The sequence below is a fragment of the Gymnogyps californianus genome, chromosome 6 (assembly GCF_018139145.2).
Source record: "Gymnogyps californianus isolate 813 chromosome 6, ASM1813914v2, whole genome shotgun sequence".
Taxonomy (NCBI): domain Eukaryota; kingdom Metazoa; phylum Chordata; class Aves; order Accipitriformes; family Cathartidae; genus Gymnogyps; species Gymnogyps californianus.
The window spans coordinates 16,254,564-16,268,924 of record NC_059476.1 but is presented as its reverse complement, the minus strand read 5'-3'; the positions used below and the strand labels follow the sequence as shown (position 1 = coordinate 16,268,924).

Below are 14,361 nucleotides of genomic sequence, written 5' to 3'. Positions count from 1 at the left end.
GATGGTACTGTTTGCATGAAAAATACATTAATACACAGAATGTCACTTCAGGCTTCTGCTGACTTCTTTTCATCTTTGTGTGTTTGAAGCCAATGAGACATAGGAAGAAAGCAGCAGACAAGAACCTGCCCTGTCGCCCACTGGTGTGTGCGGTGCTTGGTGAGTATTGCTAGAGTACGTGTGTGCTTGTGGTTCCTGAAGCATCTTTTGTTCTGCAATAGAAATATGAGATTTGTGGATTAAGGGGAGGGATAGATGGACTTAAAAGGAGGGCAGTTACATGCTAAAGATATTTCTAGCAATGGACTGTCCATCTCTATACCTGGCTGCCTCACAGAGAAATTAAATCCAAGATTGCTGCTCTGTAGCAAGAAATCCTATATACATTTACAGTAAGTTTTGCAGAAGCCTGTTGGCCCCCTTTGCCTGAATAAGTAGCAATGGGGAGGGCAGCTGATAAATAAATTCAGAGTTTTAGGTGAGTGTAGTAACAGTTGGTCACAAGTACTTTCTAGATGATATAATGAGGGCAAACCTACAGAAAGGACAGATGTTTGTTGGGGGAAGGTGTTTTCTGGGCATTTAGCCTTTTCTGAGCAAAAAAACAATAGGAGTGTCAGTAGCTAGGGTTGGTTTTGCAGGTGGATATGGAGGCTCAGTTGAAAGCTTTTCACTCAGCATGTGATTAGATTCTGACACTCATTGCTGTGGAGGCCAAAAGCATAAATAGGTGCAGAAATGGACGGAGCCTGGATCCCTGAATGACTCTTAAGCCTGATGATGTGGAAACGGTCTCAGGCTCCAGCATTTTCAAACAGGTGATTGTTGAAGCTAAGACACAACAACTGTGTGAAGAATCTTTCCAGACTTACCAGTTTTCATGCACTCTTTCCCTAGACTGTTTTTAGTTACTATTGAGTCATATTGCTGGGCTATTAGTACCCTAGGAGGTTACATCTCACAATTGTTACCACTGGCATGGGTTAAGCATTTTATGCTGAAGTTGTGTTGGGCAGAGAACACACAGTTCAGTTAGTGTTTATTAGCTGAACCATAGTAACTTATCTCTTTCAATTGTATTTCTGTACTCTTTGCTTCTTATCCTCACACTGGGAGCCCTTAAAGGTTAAAAAGACAGTCTCCTTTTTCCCCTGCGCCCCCCCACCCCCCGAATGAGCCTTAAGCAGAAGCTTAGTCTGTGTTGAGATCAGACTAGGTTTACTTGCTCCAGAATTTATTTTAGGGAAAAAAAGGGGTTCTCTACAATATCTTCTCTCTAAACATGGAGGTTGTGCGTTGTTTCTAGTAAGAATGATTTTCTAAAATGTGCTTCTCGGTGGAATTTTCCATTAGTGACAAGGCTTGAAATATGAGAGCAATTCTGAGCATCAGAATTTGTGGTGTATTCTTTATTTGACTAATAGTGGGGGAAAGCGTATGGGGAAGCAGTGCCTCAAAGCAAATTACATTATGTGCCCTCAGTTTCCAGTAGGTGTTTTTTTGTTTGGTTTTTTTGGTTGTTTTTTTTTTTTTAATTCCAGAGGATGTCTAATTCTCTTTAAAACAAACAAACAAAAAAAGGGAAGGTTCTCTCATCTAAGCAGGGCTGTCATCTGGTAGAGTGGGGTAGTTTGACCTACCATAGGTAGGTGGGGTAGTTTGACTTCCTCATTGTTGTCCACTAGAAGTTAACCATAGCTAGCTCAATACTTACTCTATCATTTTCTTTTCTGTCAGATTTGATGGTGGAGTTCATTGTAACACACATGATGAAAGAATTTCCTATGGATCTCTATGTGTAAGTGTCTGTGGGGTGACTCGTCGTGATTTCGTTTGAAGTTTGAATTTGGGTGGAATTCTAGTCATAGAGCAATCTTCTGGCTGAAATAACGCTTTGTGGCTGGTGGGGAGCAGGATGGCTTTTCATGAACTCTTCCAGCAACTTTTTCTACTTCTAAAATGCTCTGTGTGCCAGGAAATTGAAAGTGAAATGAATTTCCACCTTTCAGACCGATTTCCTAATCTACTTGATCAAACACAAAGAGCTTTTCAATCTGAAAGAAGTTTCATAATACAGAGTCGTTGCAAGAATCCCCACTTCCCAGAAGATGAATCTTGGTCTAGAAACTGAAAAGACAGTTTTGAAAAACCAAGGATGACTGACGTGAGGCCTGGAAGGCAATGTGGAGAGTGGGAGAGAGGTTTAAGCCTGAAATAGCCTGTTAGGCAGTAAGGGGTAAAACTTTGCAATGGGGAAAAGGAGCGAAGAGGACAGGGCTACACATGAGCACTCTGTGTGTCCCAGGAGGCCCCTAGAATGCTTTGTTCTGCTTTAGCCTGGAGGGCAGAAATAGGATTTAGGCAGATCATTGGCTTTGCTCTGACTCTTTCTACAGTACTGAATTTCCCCAAGGCTTGAACAGCACTATATTCTGTAGAAGAGATAAAGATAACATAGGCTATTTTCCCTTAAGGTAACTTTTCAGCATGTTCTGATTTTGCCCAAATAACCCTGCAACTACAGTGCGTTTGCAAGGGTTGTACAGTTCAATTGTGAGTTTGTGAGAAATGTTTTTTTAATGACAATAAGAGATTTAGTTGTAGATGGGTGTAGTGCATTGGAATTTCACAAGAAAGGTGTGAAATACTTGGGCTCAAAAGTAAGGTCACGTCTAGAAACCCCTTGACAGTAAAAATAATGAGCAGTAGCAACCATCAGTGGACATCTGTATCCATTCATTTTGGCATGTTTGTGCAGCCCTTTCACTACACTCCTGTCTGAAACCATCCCATAGCAGACGCAGTTATTGCAGACAAAGTGGGTGTTCTGAATGCACAAATAGTGTCATAGTTCTCTGCAATACATTTAAAAGGTGACAATATGAAGCTGCTCAAGGGAGGGCCCATTAATATTTAAAAGAGAAATCCAGGTTGCTTTGACCAAGGGTGTTTTTTGTCCATTATGTGTATTATGAATCCTCAGCACAAAGCTAAAAAACAGACACCCCACCAGGATGGATAACTTCATTACTAAAGCAGTTTCATAACTAAAGCAGTGTGGTTTGGGAGTCTATAGGCTGGTAGCTGGTGCTCTGGCTCCTTAGGCAGGGGTACTAGGACTGTATGCTCCTCCTCATCCCTTTTCTCCATGCCTTGATTTCACCCAGAAAGCTGTATGCTACTATATACGACCACAAGGTTTCAATGCTGAGATATGTCTGCAGAGTATTTTGCATTAACAGCTATTGTAATTATAAAGAAATGTTTTAGCCATTGCCAGATTCTCTCTGGTCAGTGCCTTAAATAGTTTTTTTTTTTTGTAGAGGCCAATTGTAGTCTTACAGCCAAGCAAATACGTAGGTGGAAAGGTACTGGGCATTGTCTGGTACCAGTAACATCAGAAATAGCAGGTCTCTCCCCAGAGCGATTGTTGTTCCTGATCTGAAGACAGCTGTCTGTATCCTAGCTGGTTTGCTTCCTTTTCTTGGCTGAATTTATGAGAATTCACTTTGAAATACAGCACTTAATGTGATGCTCAGCTATTATAAATGGTTTTACCTTTATTCATCTAAAGTTCGTGTCAGTCCTTACCATACCATTGTGGTATTTTTGGGATCATCTAAGGGTCTGAAAAGAATAATGTATACTTTGTGCATATTATTTCTTAAGCCTTTTTAAAGCCTTATTTTGAACTCTTCACCCCATTTTGAATAACTTCCATGCAAATTTTCTAAATTTGATTTCTCTGTGTTTGTCTGATGTGTAGTGTCTTTTCAGAGAGATGTTGATATTAATGAGATAATGTGTTTTTGAGAAATAAGGATTTGGGGAAAAAGGAATTTTTCCTTTTTGAAGTCTTCCTTCTGTTTTTTCTGAATGTCAATAACTAAAAATAGCTTGGTCTAACAAATTCAAATTTGTATGTATTTTCTGTCTTGTCCTTAATGATAGCTAGTGCTAGAGAATTTACTCATTATATTGTATATTTAGTTCTTATGTTATTTGTGAAGAATGTTTGTGCACCTAAGAGTTTTATAAACACTAAATGCTATGGAGACCTACAGGATTTGGAGACTTCACAAGTATACTAGCTGGATGTTGGGGGATTTCAGAGCTTGTAGGTGTATTTCTTGATTATTCCAAAGCTCATACTTAATAAATTATTTGTTTAAGGAGACTGGAAAATTTGACAGAAATCTTTCTTTTTTTATATAATTAAACTGCATGCCTCAGTCAAACTAAAAATCCTGTAGTTTGTTTGACTCTGTCATTTCCTTTAACCTCATCATTTGGGCCAAAGAAACTGAAAAGCTCCATTGTGTCCAGATTCTATAAAATCTGAGCGCAGTATCTCATACCTATGGAGCCTGCAAGTTAAGTAACTCCTTTTGTGGAGCTTATGAGGCCCTCAGGTAAGGGTAGCAAAGAGTGGAAAGTATTATTTAAATAGAAACAACAAACTTGCATTTTTAGTCGGTCCAATCATGTTGAGCTTAAACTGGCATACAGGCCCCTTTCTCTCATCTCATCTGGTTCTTTCTTGCGGGTGTTGCTTCCCTTCAGGAGCCCGAAACCATGAGTCCCGTCCTCCTCTGATAGGCTTTGAGTTTGTCTATTTCCCTGCTGCTGATTTCAGAGACATTTCCAGGTTCGATGTAGAATTGCTAGGAAATGCAATGTAATTAATCCTTTGCCCTCTCTTTTCCAGACGGTGCATTCAGATTGTGCACAAGCTGCTGTGCTACCAGAAGAAATGCAGAGTGAGGCTTCATTACACCTGGAGGGAGCTCTGGTCAGGTACTTTGCATCTGCAGAGGCAGTCAAATATGAAAAGCCCAGAGTGGGTGGCTGTTTGGTGGCCGTGACTGCTTGTTGCATTGCTACAGGGTTAAACAGCAAGCATCAATTCTGTTAAAGCATCTTTATTTTGCTTCTTAGTTGCTACATGCAAATTACCTCTTTTGGAAAGCCAGGTCATTATCATAATGGTAGCTAATTTACTTTCTTGTCTGGCCATGATCACCATGGTATCCAAATGTCTTTGTTTTTCTGTTTTATTACTTGAGTCCCTTTTCACCTGATTGGAGGAATGGAGTAATGTTTTATGCAGTAGTGTTTCTCTCGCAGATATTTGTGAGTAGAAAGGAGGTAGGCTCTTGGGTAAAGGGAGGTGGACCTTACTTTTCCTTTTTACTGTAAGAGATGGATACTCATAGAATAGTGTATGCAGCTCCTTCTGAAGAGAGCAACCTAGAAATGTCAGTGGGAGGGAAGAGGGGCTTTTTAACTTGGACCTTTGCATTGATGGTAGATAGTCTGGTTCATGCCACTGGTATCCCGAGATAGATAAATCTGTGGGGTTTGACTCATAATCTAGTGGACGTAGCTTTGTAGGACTGTTTTATGATGCAATCATTGTGTGGGAGGTCTGAGGAAGGGGGTAGCAGAATGGATGATGAGACCTAACAGGCTTCTTTCATGGATACGGTGTGTGCTTCTGTTCTTGTCTTGCAAGCAGTGAAGTAACTCAGCTAGGAAAGTACAGTTAATCCCCTAGCTGTTGTGGCTTAAACAAGAAGCTTATGAAAATTCAAGGGAATGTGGCCCTAATTGCGTATTCCTGGAGCTGTGCTTGAGACCTAGGATCAGTGACTTGGCTGGTGTAATGCAACTCCCATCAGAAATTTGAGAGACGATGACTTTTGAAAAAGGCAGTGATGAGTGGTTTGTGAAGCTGTTCTCAATTAACACTGAGTACTTCCCTTCAGTAGCTTTGCACAGCTGAGTGTAGGTACAGAGAAATGAACCAGCAATCTGAGTCACTTTCAGTTATTAAATTTTCGCCTTGTGTGACATGTGGCCCATTCAGACCTTCTAAATTATTCCTGTAGAAGGTGAAGTGGGTGCCCCTAATTAAGGGATTAGTGATTTCTTTTTGGTTGTTTTCTTCAGAACAGTTCCCCTAGAGGCATGGCTGCAGTGTAGTGCCGGTTCAGGAGAAGAGCGTGTACAATGTGGATGTCTATTGTGAATAGAAATTGCGTCTGACAGCATGTGTGATACTCAGCAGTTACCAGTGAACCAGATCCATTCCTATTTGGCCAGGCTGAGCTCGGTGTTTCCTACACACTGGCAGTATGGAAGTCTCAAATATAATATCTTTTGCTTGAAGGTACTGTTCCACAGTTCAGAGATCACACTCTTAGGCATCTTTCAATCCTTAACTTTCCCTATTTTAGGGGGGAAAAAATAAAAATCCTTGCTACCCACTGAGATTCAGTATCTTGGGATATTCTTTTTAGCTGTCTCCAATTAGCTGGTGTTTGTATAGTGCTTCGGAAATGTAAAGTGCCTCAGAAGTATTAAGTACTGCACATGCTTCGAAAGCAAAGCAGTAAAGTAAAAAGCACTCAGATTGGTCAGGTTTCTGTGGAGGACCTGGCACGTCTGCACACCTGATGTAGCTGAAGAGCTCCACACTTACTGTAGATTTCAGCGTGTTTAGGGAGATCCTCTCATGCAGGGGTAAATTGCAGTAAGAATGTTTAAAATGTTTTTCTTACAGGCTGTTGAGATGAACAGAGAGATTCTTCAGTAGCTGCTAGGTGATTCATATAGGCTGGAAGGCCCTGGGTTGAATGGTACGTGCACCTGTAAAAGGGCACATCCTGGCTGCTCCAGGTGTGTACTTCTAGAGTGCTGTATGTGGCAGATTAAATGCTAATTGCCAGCCCTATCTTGAGATATATTTCATAATTAACTCTTATCCCTGTCAAGGCTGCTCTTTTATTACCCAGAATGCTGCTGCCTTTGATGTGAAAGAACGGCTGTTTTTCTGGTCTTGATCTATCTGACAGACGATTCCAAACCAGAGCACAGGGACTTCTGAATTCATTTCTGTCCTTTATGTGAGCATATTCCCCTTCGGGCTTTTGTTTTGGATCGAAGAATTAGTTATCACTGCTGGATGAACAGCTGAAAGGGAGCAGCTATTCACTGTAAGGTCTGAGATCTTGGGTTGCCCAATCAGGTGTGCTTTACAGAAGGTCTTCCAGCCCACACTTGTCTTCTTGAATGACAAGGTGTGTGATGACTGAAGCAATGCCCCTGTTGTGCAGCGTGGATAATAGCAATGGAAGCCCCCCAACAGAGCTGAGTGGAACAAAGGAGGAGGGAATTGGTGTAAGGAAGTATTGAAAGAAAGGGAGAGAATTCTACCTGGTATGTAAAAGGAGGAGTGGTGTTTCAGGCAGAAAATTGAGTGGGAGAAGAAGACAAAGGGAATACTGTGGGGTAGGTAGTTGGTATAGGGTGCGGAGGAACTGAGATAAAGGTTGTAGGTGGAAGCATTAGCAATGTATGGAGCCTTCTGTTCACTTGCCGATTCTAATGTTAGCTAGTCTCTAATTAAGGAAAGCCACTCATGTGTCATCTGATGGATAGATGCTCTTCCTTTGTGGGTGCTTTGTCTTCAGTATGGAAGGCCAGCAGCACTTTGAGAAAGTTTCTGCATTTTCCTTTTTTGATTTTAAGTTGCAATGATTGCAGAGAAAAGCAGTGGAGCCAGGTGTTTGGCAACTCTTAGGACACATATCAGGCTGTTTGTGCAGTCTGTAATACTTTATAGTTTTTTGGATATGCCGCTATGTGTCACATTGCTTACATATGATCTTCCTTCTGTTGGACTTCCTTTTTCAACATCTGAGCTTGAGGAAGAGCAATATTGTTACTGAGTCTTTGGTCGTGATCCAGCCTTAGCTTCCCTATTAGATCAATTCTTTCATACTAAGCCAAGGGGCCAGGAGCATGGCACTCAATACAGTATAAATCTCTAGCTGTGCTGACCAGATGACCAAGAACGTTTGGCTGACAGACAGATGCAGGGGTTTGAGAGCTGGAAGCAGGACTGACAGAAAGGAAGATCTGTAGGTGGCAAAAGTAATATATATAAGCTGGCTCTAGCTAAAAGTAGTTTGAAAATAAGTATCAGATCACTAGTGGAGCTAGATTCTGGAATATCCTAAAAAGAGTGCTGGAGAGCGAAAAGCAATTGTAATTTCATTAGTCTATGAAAATGATTACCAAGCACAGTTACTGATAGGTGGGCCAGACATTCAGATCCAGAGATGCCTGTTGATCTTGGTTCCTCTTTAATAGACCTTTTCGGCAGATTATTAGCTTCAGTTCAGTCATCTGTGGTTAGTATGTGGCTTGTTCTGGTTTCGGCTGGGGTAGAGCTAATTTTCTTCTTAGTAGCTGGTACAGTGTGTTTTGGATTTAGTGTGAGAATAATGTTGATAACACACTGATGTTTTAGTTGTTGCTAAGTAGCGCTTATCCTAAGTTAAGGATTTTTTAGTTTCCCATGCTCTCCCGGCAAGCAGCTGGGAGGGAGCACAGCCAGGGCAGCTGACCTGAACTAGCCAAAGGGATATTCCATACCATAGAACTTCATGCTCAGTATATAAATGGGGGGGAGCTGGACTTGAGGGGTGGATCGCTGCTCAGGCACCGGTCAGTGGGTGGTGAGCAATTGCATTGTGCATCACTTGTATTCTCTTGGGTTTTATTTCTCTTTCTTTTTTTTTAATAGTCATTTTCATTACTATTATTATTGTTATTATATTTTTATTATTATTAGTTAGTATTATATTTTATTTTACTTCAGTTATTAAACTGTTCTTATCTCAACCCACGAGTTTTACTTTTTTTTTTTTCCTGATCCTCTTCCCCATCCCACTGGGAGGGGGGAGCGGCTGCGTGGTGCTTAGTTGCTGGCTGGGGTTAAACCACGACAGGCTCTTCCCTTTGAGCACTGAAGAAAATCTTCAGGTTTTTCTTCTGTGACAGTGTACCATGGTGACTAGTGGTACACAGTGGTAGAGGACTGGTGACTAGACTGGAAATTTGGCCAAGGTCAGAAACCGTAAGTGGATATGATTGTGTTGACCTGTTCCCCTACAGACGTTTTGGCCAATTGGCAAATCTCCTGGACTGTTATGTCAGGTACCTTATACTTTTTAAACACTGATTTATTGAACGTCAAGTGTAAGGTACTTTATAGAGCTGATAAGGAGACTACTTGGTAACAACCAGTTCCCTGCTCTCAGAAACAGCATGTTATGCCCAATGTTTTTCTTAAGTTCTGCTCCTTGTTGTGTGAAAATGAGGTTGATTTTGCTGGTCATAAAGGCGGGGTTTGAGTTTTAATTTTTGAACTGTAACTAGTTTGTACAGCACTTGAGTGATGGAAGGTGCTATATATGTTGTTGTTGTCGAGCGTGTATAAGCTATGCCAAAAGAGTTTTCATGAGTCATTTAAGCTTTTTATATAAAAAGACCTCGTTTCTTCAACTCCTCCCACCTTAAAATTAGTAATGCTTGAGCAATTCACTCTGAGCTTAGGGGGTGCAGGTAACTTCTTTGCAGTTGCTATGGTTTGCTTTAAGCAAAAGCCATGTTTAAAGAAACAGACATCAATTCTAATATAGACTTATAATAGCAAGAGTAGATCATAAAAAAATCTTAAATATAATAATGAATAATGGTGAAATAGCTATTTATTGGGGCAATTGAATACAAAGTAGGATTAAAAATGAGCTTTGCCATTAGTAAGCATTGAAGATCAGTTTCCAAATTATTGTAACATAAGGGCTACAGTTTCTTGTCTTGTAGCTTAGTAGTTTGATAGATGCTGAACGCACTGTTAAAATGAAGGTACTTCAAATGTGTAGCACTATCAAGAATTTAATTTTTCTCCATTTTTATTTTAGGATTCTCAAAGCAGACTTTTGCAATGCTACTGGACAAAATATACTTTTTTCCTTTCTGTAGACTCCTTAGATCTTTTTGTCAGTTTCTGTATTTATAACATGAGGATAATATTGCTTTCAGAATCTTTTTGGGTGAATACTAAAGAGGTGAAAGGTTCCTCTGTGGAACATTTTAAAATAAAGCAGCAATATTTTGGGGGGAGAAAAACCCCCACTTTCAGTATGTATAGCACACTTGCCCTTATACAGTGCATGTTTAAGGTGGTATTGTTTAGTCACTTGTACCTGCTTTTATTTCTGTGGCTGAAATACTGATTACTGATAGTATTTGTTACCTGCGGCTTTTCTGGTTCTCCAACTGTTGATCAGATCTGCTTCAGCCCTCTGATTGGTGTTGCTGAACAGATTGGAAATCAAGTGATGTTGCGTCTCCCCTTCATCTCTAATCCCACTGGCACTATCACATTCTGCAGCAGCTACCTGGCAAGGGAAGCTTGCCGTCTTGCAGCTCTTGTGGAGGCACGGGATTCATATATTGGTGTACCAGACAGTCTATTCACTGGTAAAATGCCTGATCACTAGGTGCCATCAGAGTTTGAAAGACTATAGAGCTGCTTGGCCAGTTAGCAAATGACTTAAAGATTTTAGGGTAAAGAATTAAAGACCTAAAATTTGACCTTCTTAAAACTCGCAGAATGTCTTATGTGGCTTTAAAAAAACGCTACCAAGGTTCAAGATCCAACAACACTGTCTTCTGCATGCTTCTGAAGTCTTAAGAGTTCAGAGGAAGCAGTCATGGTCCAGCTGATGGTATAGATAAGGCTGCTGTGGTAATTTCTGTGCCGTGAGGAATTCTATAATATAATAACAAAGAAAGAAATGTCTTTAAGCGGTGAAGGATATTGCAAGCACATGGAAACGGTCTCTTCAGCACAGCATTTTCAAAGGTAACTAATAAAGGTCATGTGTAGGGATAGGGTAGAAGGAACAGGAGCTTGTGTGTTAAGTGTAAAATGCTTTCATAAAATGAAATCTAGGGTGAGTACAAAGAAGGTCTGTTTGTCTCTGTTAAAGGGTTCTACTTGCACTTACTGTTTTGGGTAGAAAAAGAAGTCATTATGTGAGACTTGACCTTTCAAATACCTTCCAGCAGAAATGCTTTCTGACTTCACTGCGCTACTTGTAAACTGTACAGAGAACTATAGAACAAATGCTAGAGTTTTAACACCTTTGTAGGTCAACGTACTCTGCCTAATGCAGGTTTTACCTGGTGCTTACCCTCTCATTTCTCCATGCCTTTTGATAATGGGAGGCTGGCCCAACTTTTCAAAGCTGCACATCGGAATCTCCACGTGACTGCGAGCTCCCAGCCATGTGCCATATGCCATGCTGGAGATTTGGGATCTCAGGAGTTGATTACAAGGTGATACTGGCTTTTTAAAGAGAGTGCCACCTCACTGAGGAGTGAGGCTGGAAGTGGGAAGGATGGGCTCCCTCTGCAGTTCCCAGTGGTAGTTCAGTGGGAGCACCAGGAACTGAGGGAGGAAGAGGCAAGAACAGTGTCCAGGCTGGTTAAGGGTGAGCTGCTGAGCAGCTGCAGCGGGAATGGGAGTTCTGAGTTGATGGGGTGGGTAGGTCTTTGGAACTGGAGGGGATCTCAGCCTGGGAGAATGGAGAGCCTAAGACAAATTGGAGGTTGATTGTGTGTTAGGAGGAATAGGAGAGACTGGGTAGGATGAGGTCTGGGATTAGTGGGTTAGGGAGGCTGGGAGGTGTTACCAGATAGAAACTTTGGGTTAGAAATCATTGCATGATCTGGAAAGGGAGCTATTCAGCATTTTTAACTCTCAGGGATGGGACTAAATGTCCTTTTCCTATTCTCCTATTTGAATGCCTTCCTGGGACCATTCTTCTGTGTGGGAAACTGAAGAATGAAAGCTAGCGTCTAGCTTAGGTGTGTATCCTGGGTATTTTTTTTCCCAGTCCTTCTTAATGTATGCTTGAAAGAGGAAAGGATGTTTTCTTCTCAGAACGATGTTTTGACGATTTCAGCTGTGCTTACGACTTCTTTCTGTGCCGAGAAGGACATGGACAGGACTTCACAGGTCTCGTATTAGCACCCTGAGGGCAGAGATGCTTAGCTCTAGGATTGCAAAAAACAGTGAGGTCCTTTAGTATTCGACGAACTGGGTCTGACATTGAAGTTTTGGAATTAGTGTTTATTTCTAAGTGGCTCAGTAAATCAGTATTAATATTGTGATTAACTTGCATTTTATGCAGTGTCCTTGTCTATGGCAACTTACCTCACATTACTTGTAGGTAGGTGACTGGCAAGCTTTATCTGTGTTCCTTATCTTTGAAATTGAAAGAAAATAGATAATATTGGCCGTCTGTTTAGTAGGAAGCCCAACAGGTTCACAAGCACTTGTGCTTGTTGACTCTAGTGAAGTTTCTGAGGAGGTGGAATAGTTCTGAAAATCTGTTGGAAAGAATATAGTTTCTCACACAAACTAAAGGCTGTAACTGTTACGTGCCATGGAATAGGCAGGGGGAGTTGATAGCCCTTAGAGTTGCGTATTTTCTTTACTCATAGGAATGCTGGTGCTTGGCTGGACATGTGGTACTGTGTTGGCACAAGCTCAGTACAGAAGTGCAACTGTTAGTCCTGTTAGCTATTTCCATGAATTTAGGAAAGGATTGAAATTGAAAGATAGTTTTATAAAATAAATTTTGTTGTGATGTATGTTGTGGGTTGATATTCATTGATTTATTTAATTTGTACTTCTGGTAGTGCTCCATATTGCCCCAAAGAAAACCCCAGTCCCATCTTACAAAGCTCACTTACAGGCAGAAGACATGTGAAGGAAGACTGCAAATGTCTGCTTGTAGTCTTCTGCTGCCATTCTCAACTGGTGGTCCAATTTCTTGTTAACCTTTCCACTTTACCTCCTTCAACCAAAGCTAAAATACTTTTGTGGTAAGAGCACGCAGCCATTTAGTGAAATATACTGGTATAAATATTCTAAAGAAGATAGTGTAAGAAATGCAAAAACTCAGTGGCTTTCTTGTAAAAGAGGATGTTCTAAATTCCCTGCATGGGGCATTTTTAGGAAGCATCTGCTTTTACTTAAATCCTTCTTAGTGTTCTATTACTTAATTCTAGTTACCTTCACTTTATTTTAACATATTTTAATACTGATGATAAAGAGTTTGGCCCTGGTTGCTGATGGAGAGAAAAAGAATAATACAAGGTTTGTGACTGCTATTGATGACCTGGTAAGATCAGGATGGGAATTCTTCATCAACAGAGCCTTGCTCAGATGAGCACAAAGAGAATTTAGTCATTTAAGTGGACAGAAGTCTAGTAACCTTTTGGTCATCCTGCCTCAGCCTGGCAGGTCTCATCCGGATATGTTGCTCTGTCCTGCAAATTACTTTTAAAATAAAGCTAGCTAACACTGGAGAATTGGATTGTGAATCCCTAACAGTTTGCAGATCGTGGTGACCTAGTGGAGATAGTGTGATGATTTCTCCTGGGAAACAGTCCCATTGATGACAGAAGTGTTACAGCCAGAGCTGTTCACAGCCATTTCTTTGTCTGCATGGAGGGGTTGCAACATTCAGAATGCAGTGATTTATCCCTGTCCCCTTTTTGTTTTCAAGAAGCAGCACTCCTGGATCCCTTACTTCGCTGTCTTTCCATGTTCTCACACAATGCTTCTGCTCTTTCTCCAGATGCTCCTCCTTTTCTGTTTTAAAACCCCATGCAAAAATGTGCAACCTTAACTCTCAAGACTACTATTTAATTAACAGTGTGAACCTGCACTGTCAGACAGAATAGAATTGAGCTCAATACTTCCCTTTCCTCTAAAGAGGAATGAAGCTTGTGGGTGTGTGCTTTTTTATTTTTTATTTTTAAGAAAAAAGCATATTGTTCGTCTGAGCTTTAGCTGAAGTTGGAAAATTTGGTTTCTTTCTTACTGCTTGCTGGAATGCTATCAAGCAGCATTGCTCTGGCATCAGCAATTAGCATTTCCATTAAGCTTGCAATTTTCACACTGTTGGCTGTAGTTAGGTGGGAACAGTGAGTACCAGGGATGGAGACTATATAAAGAAAGTAAAGGATTGGAAGTGAAGTGGCCTACTCGACTGATCCTGGGAGCAATGGGTTATGCCAGCATGTGCTCCAGCCCTCTGGCAAGCTGTTGTTTCTCATTAAGAATACAGGCTGCTTTCATGCTTATACCCTGAGAGTCATGGGGAGAAGAGGGAACAGCTGTAGAGTGCTGAGATGCTGGTGATGAGGAGCCTGCCAATAGCTGGCTGCTGGCTGCCACAGAGCTTTGGTGGCCGGGAGCGGGAATTCGGCAGTGCCTGTGGCAGCAAGCAGGGAGGCAGCGGTGGCAGCCGTTAGAGGAGCCGTCCAGCCAGGTGAATTGTTGCAACTATGAGTGGGGTGCTCCCTCCTTATCACAGCAGAGGGAAGGAGCTGAAGCATGTTGAATAGTGATGTTGACGGAGCTTTTATTGCTTCCCCTGCTCCCCTGAGAGGGGACTGCAGCAATGGTGCAACAGTCTTGTTTTCTAG

At 41.3% G+C, this 14,361-nt stretch overlaps 1 protein-coding gene across 2 annotated transcripts in view; it reads left to right on the top strand.

Moving 5' to 3' along the window:
* ARMH3 (armadillo like helical domain containing 3) overlaps nucleotides 1-14,361 on the top strand; it is a 133,934-nt gene that overhangs the window by 36,785 nt on the left and 82,788 nt on the right. For both annotated transcript variants that reach the window (XM_050899031.1, XM_050899030.1), the window contains 3 exons: nucleotides 90-159; nucleotides 1,738-1,798; nucleotides 4,709-4,797. In XM_050899031.1, the coding sequence (XP_050754988.1) occupies nucleotides 90-159; nucleotides 1,738-1,798; nucleotides 4,709-4,797 (220 nt within the window). The remainder of the gene's footprint in view (nucleotides 1-89; nucleotides 160-1,737; nucleotides 1,799-4,708; nucleotides 4,798-14,361) is intronic.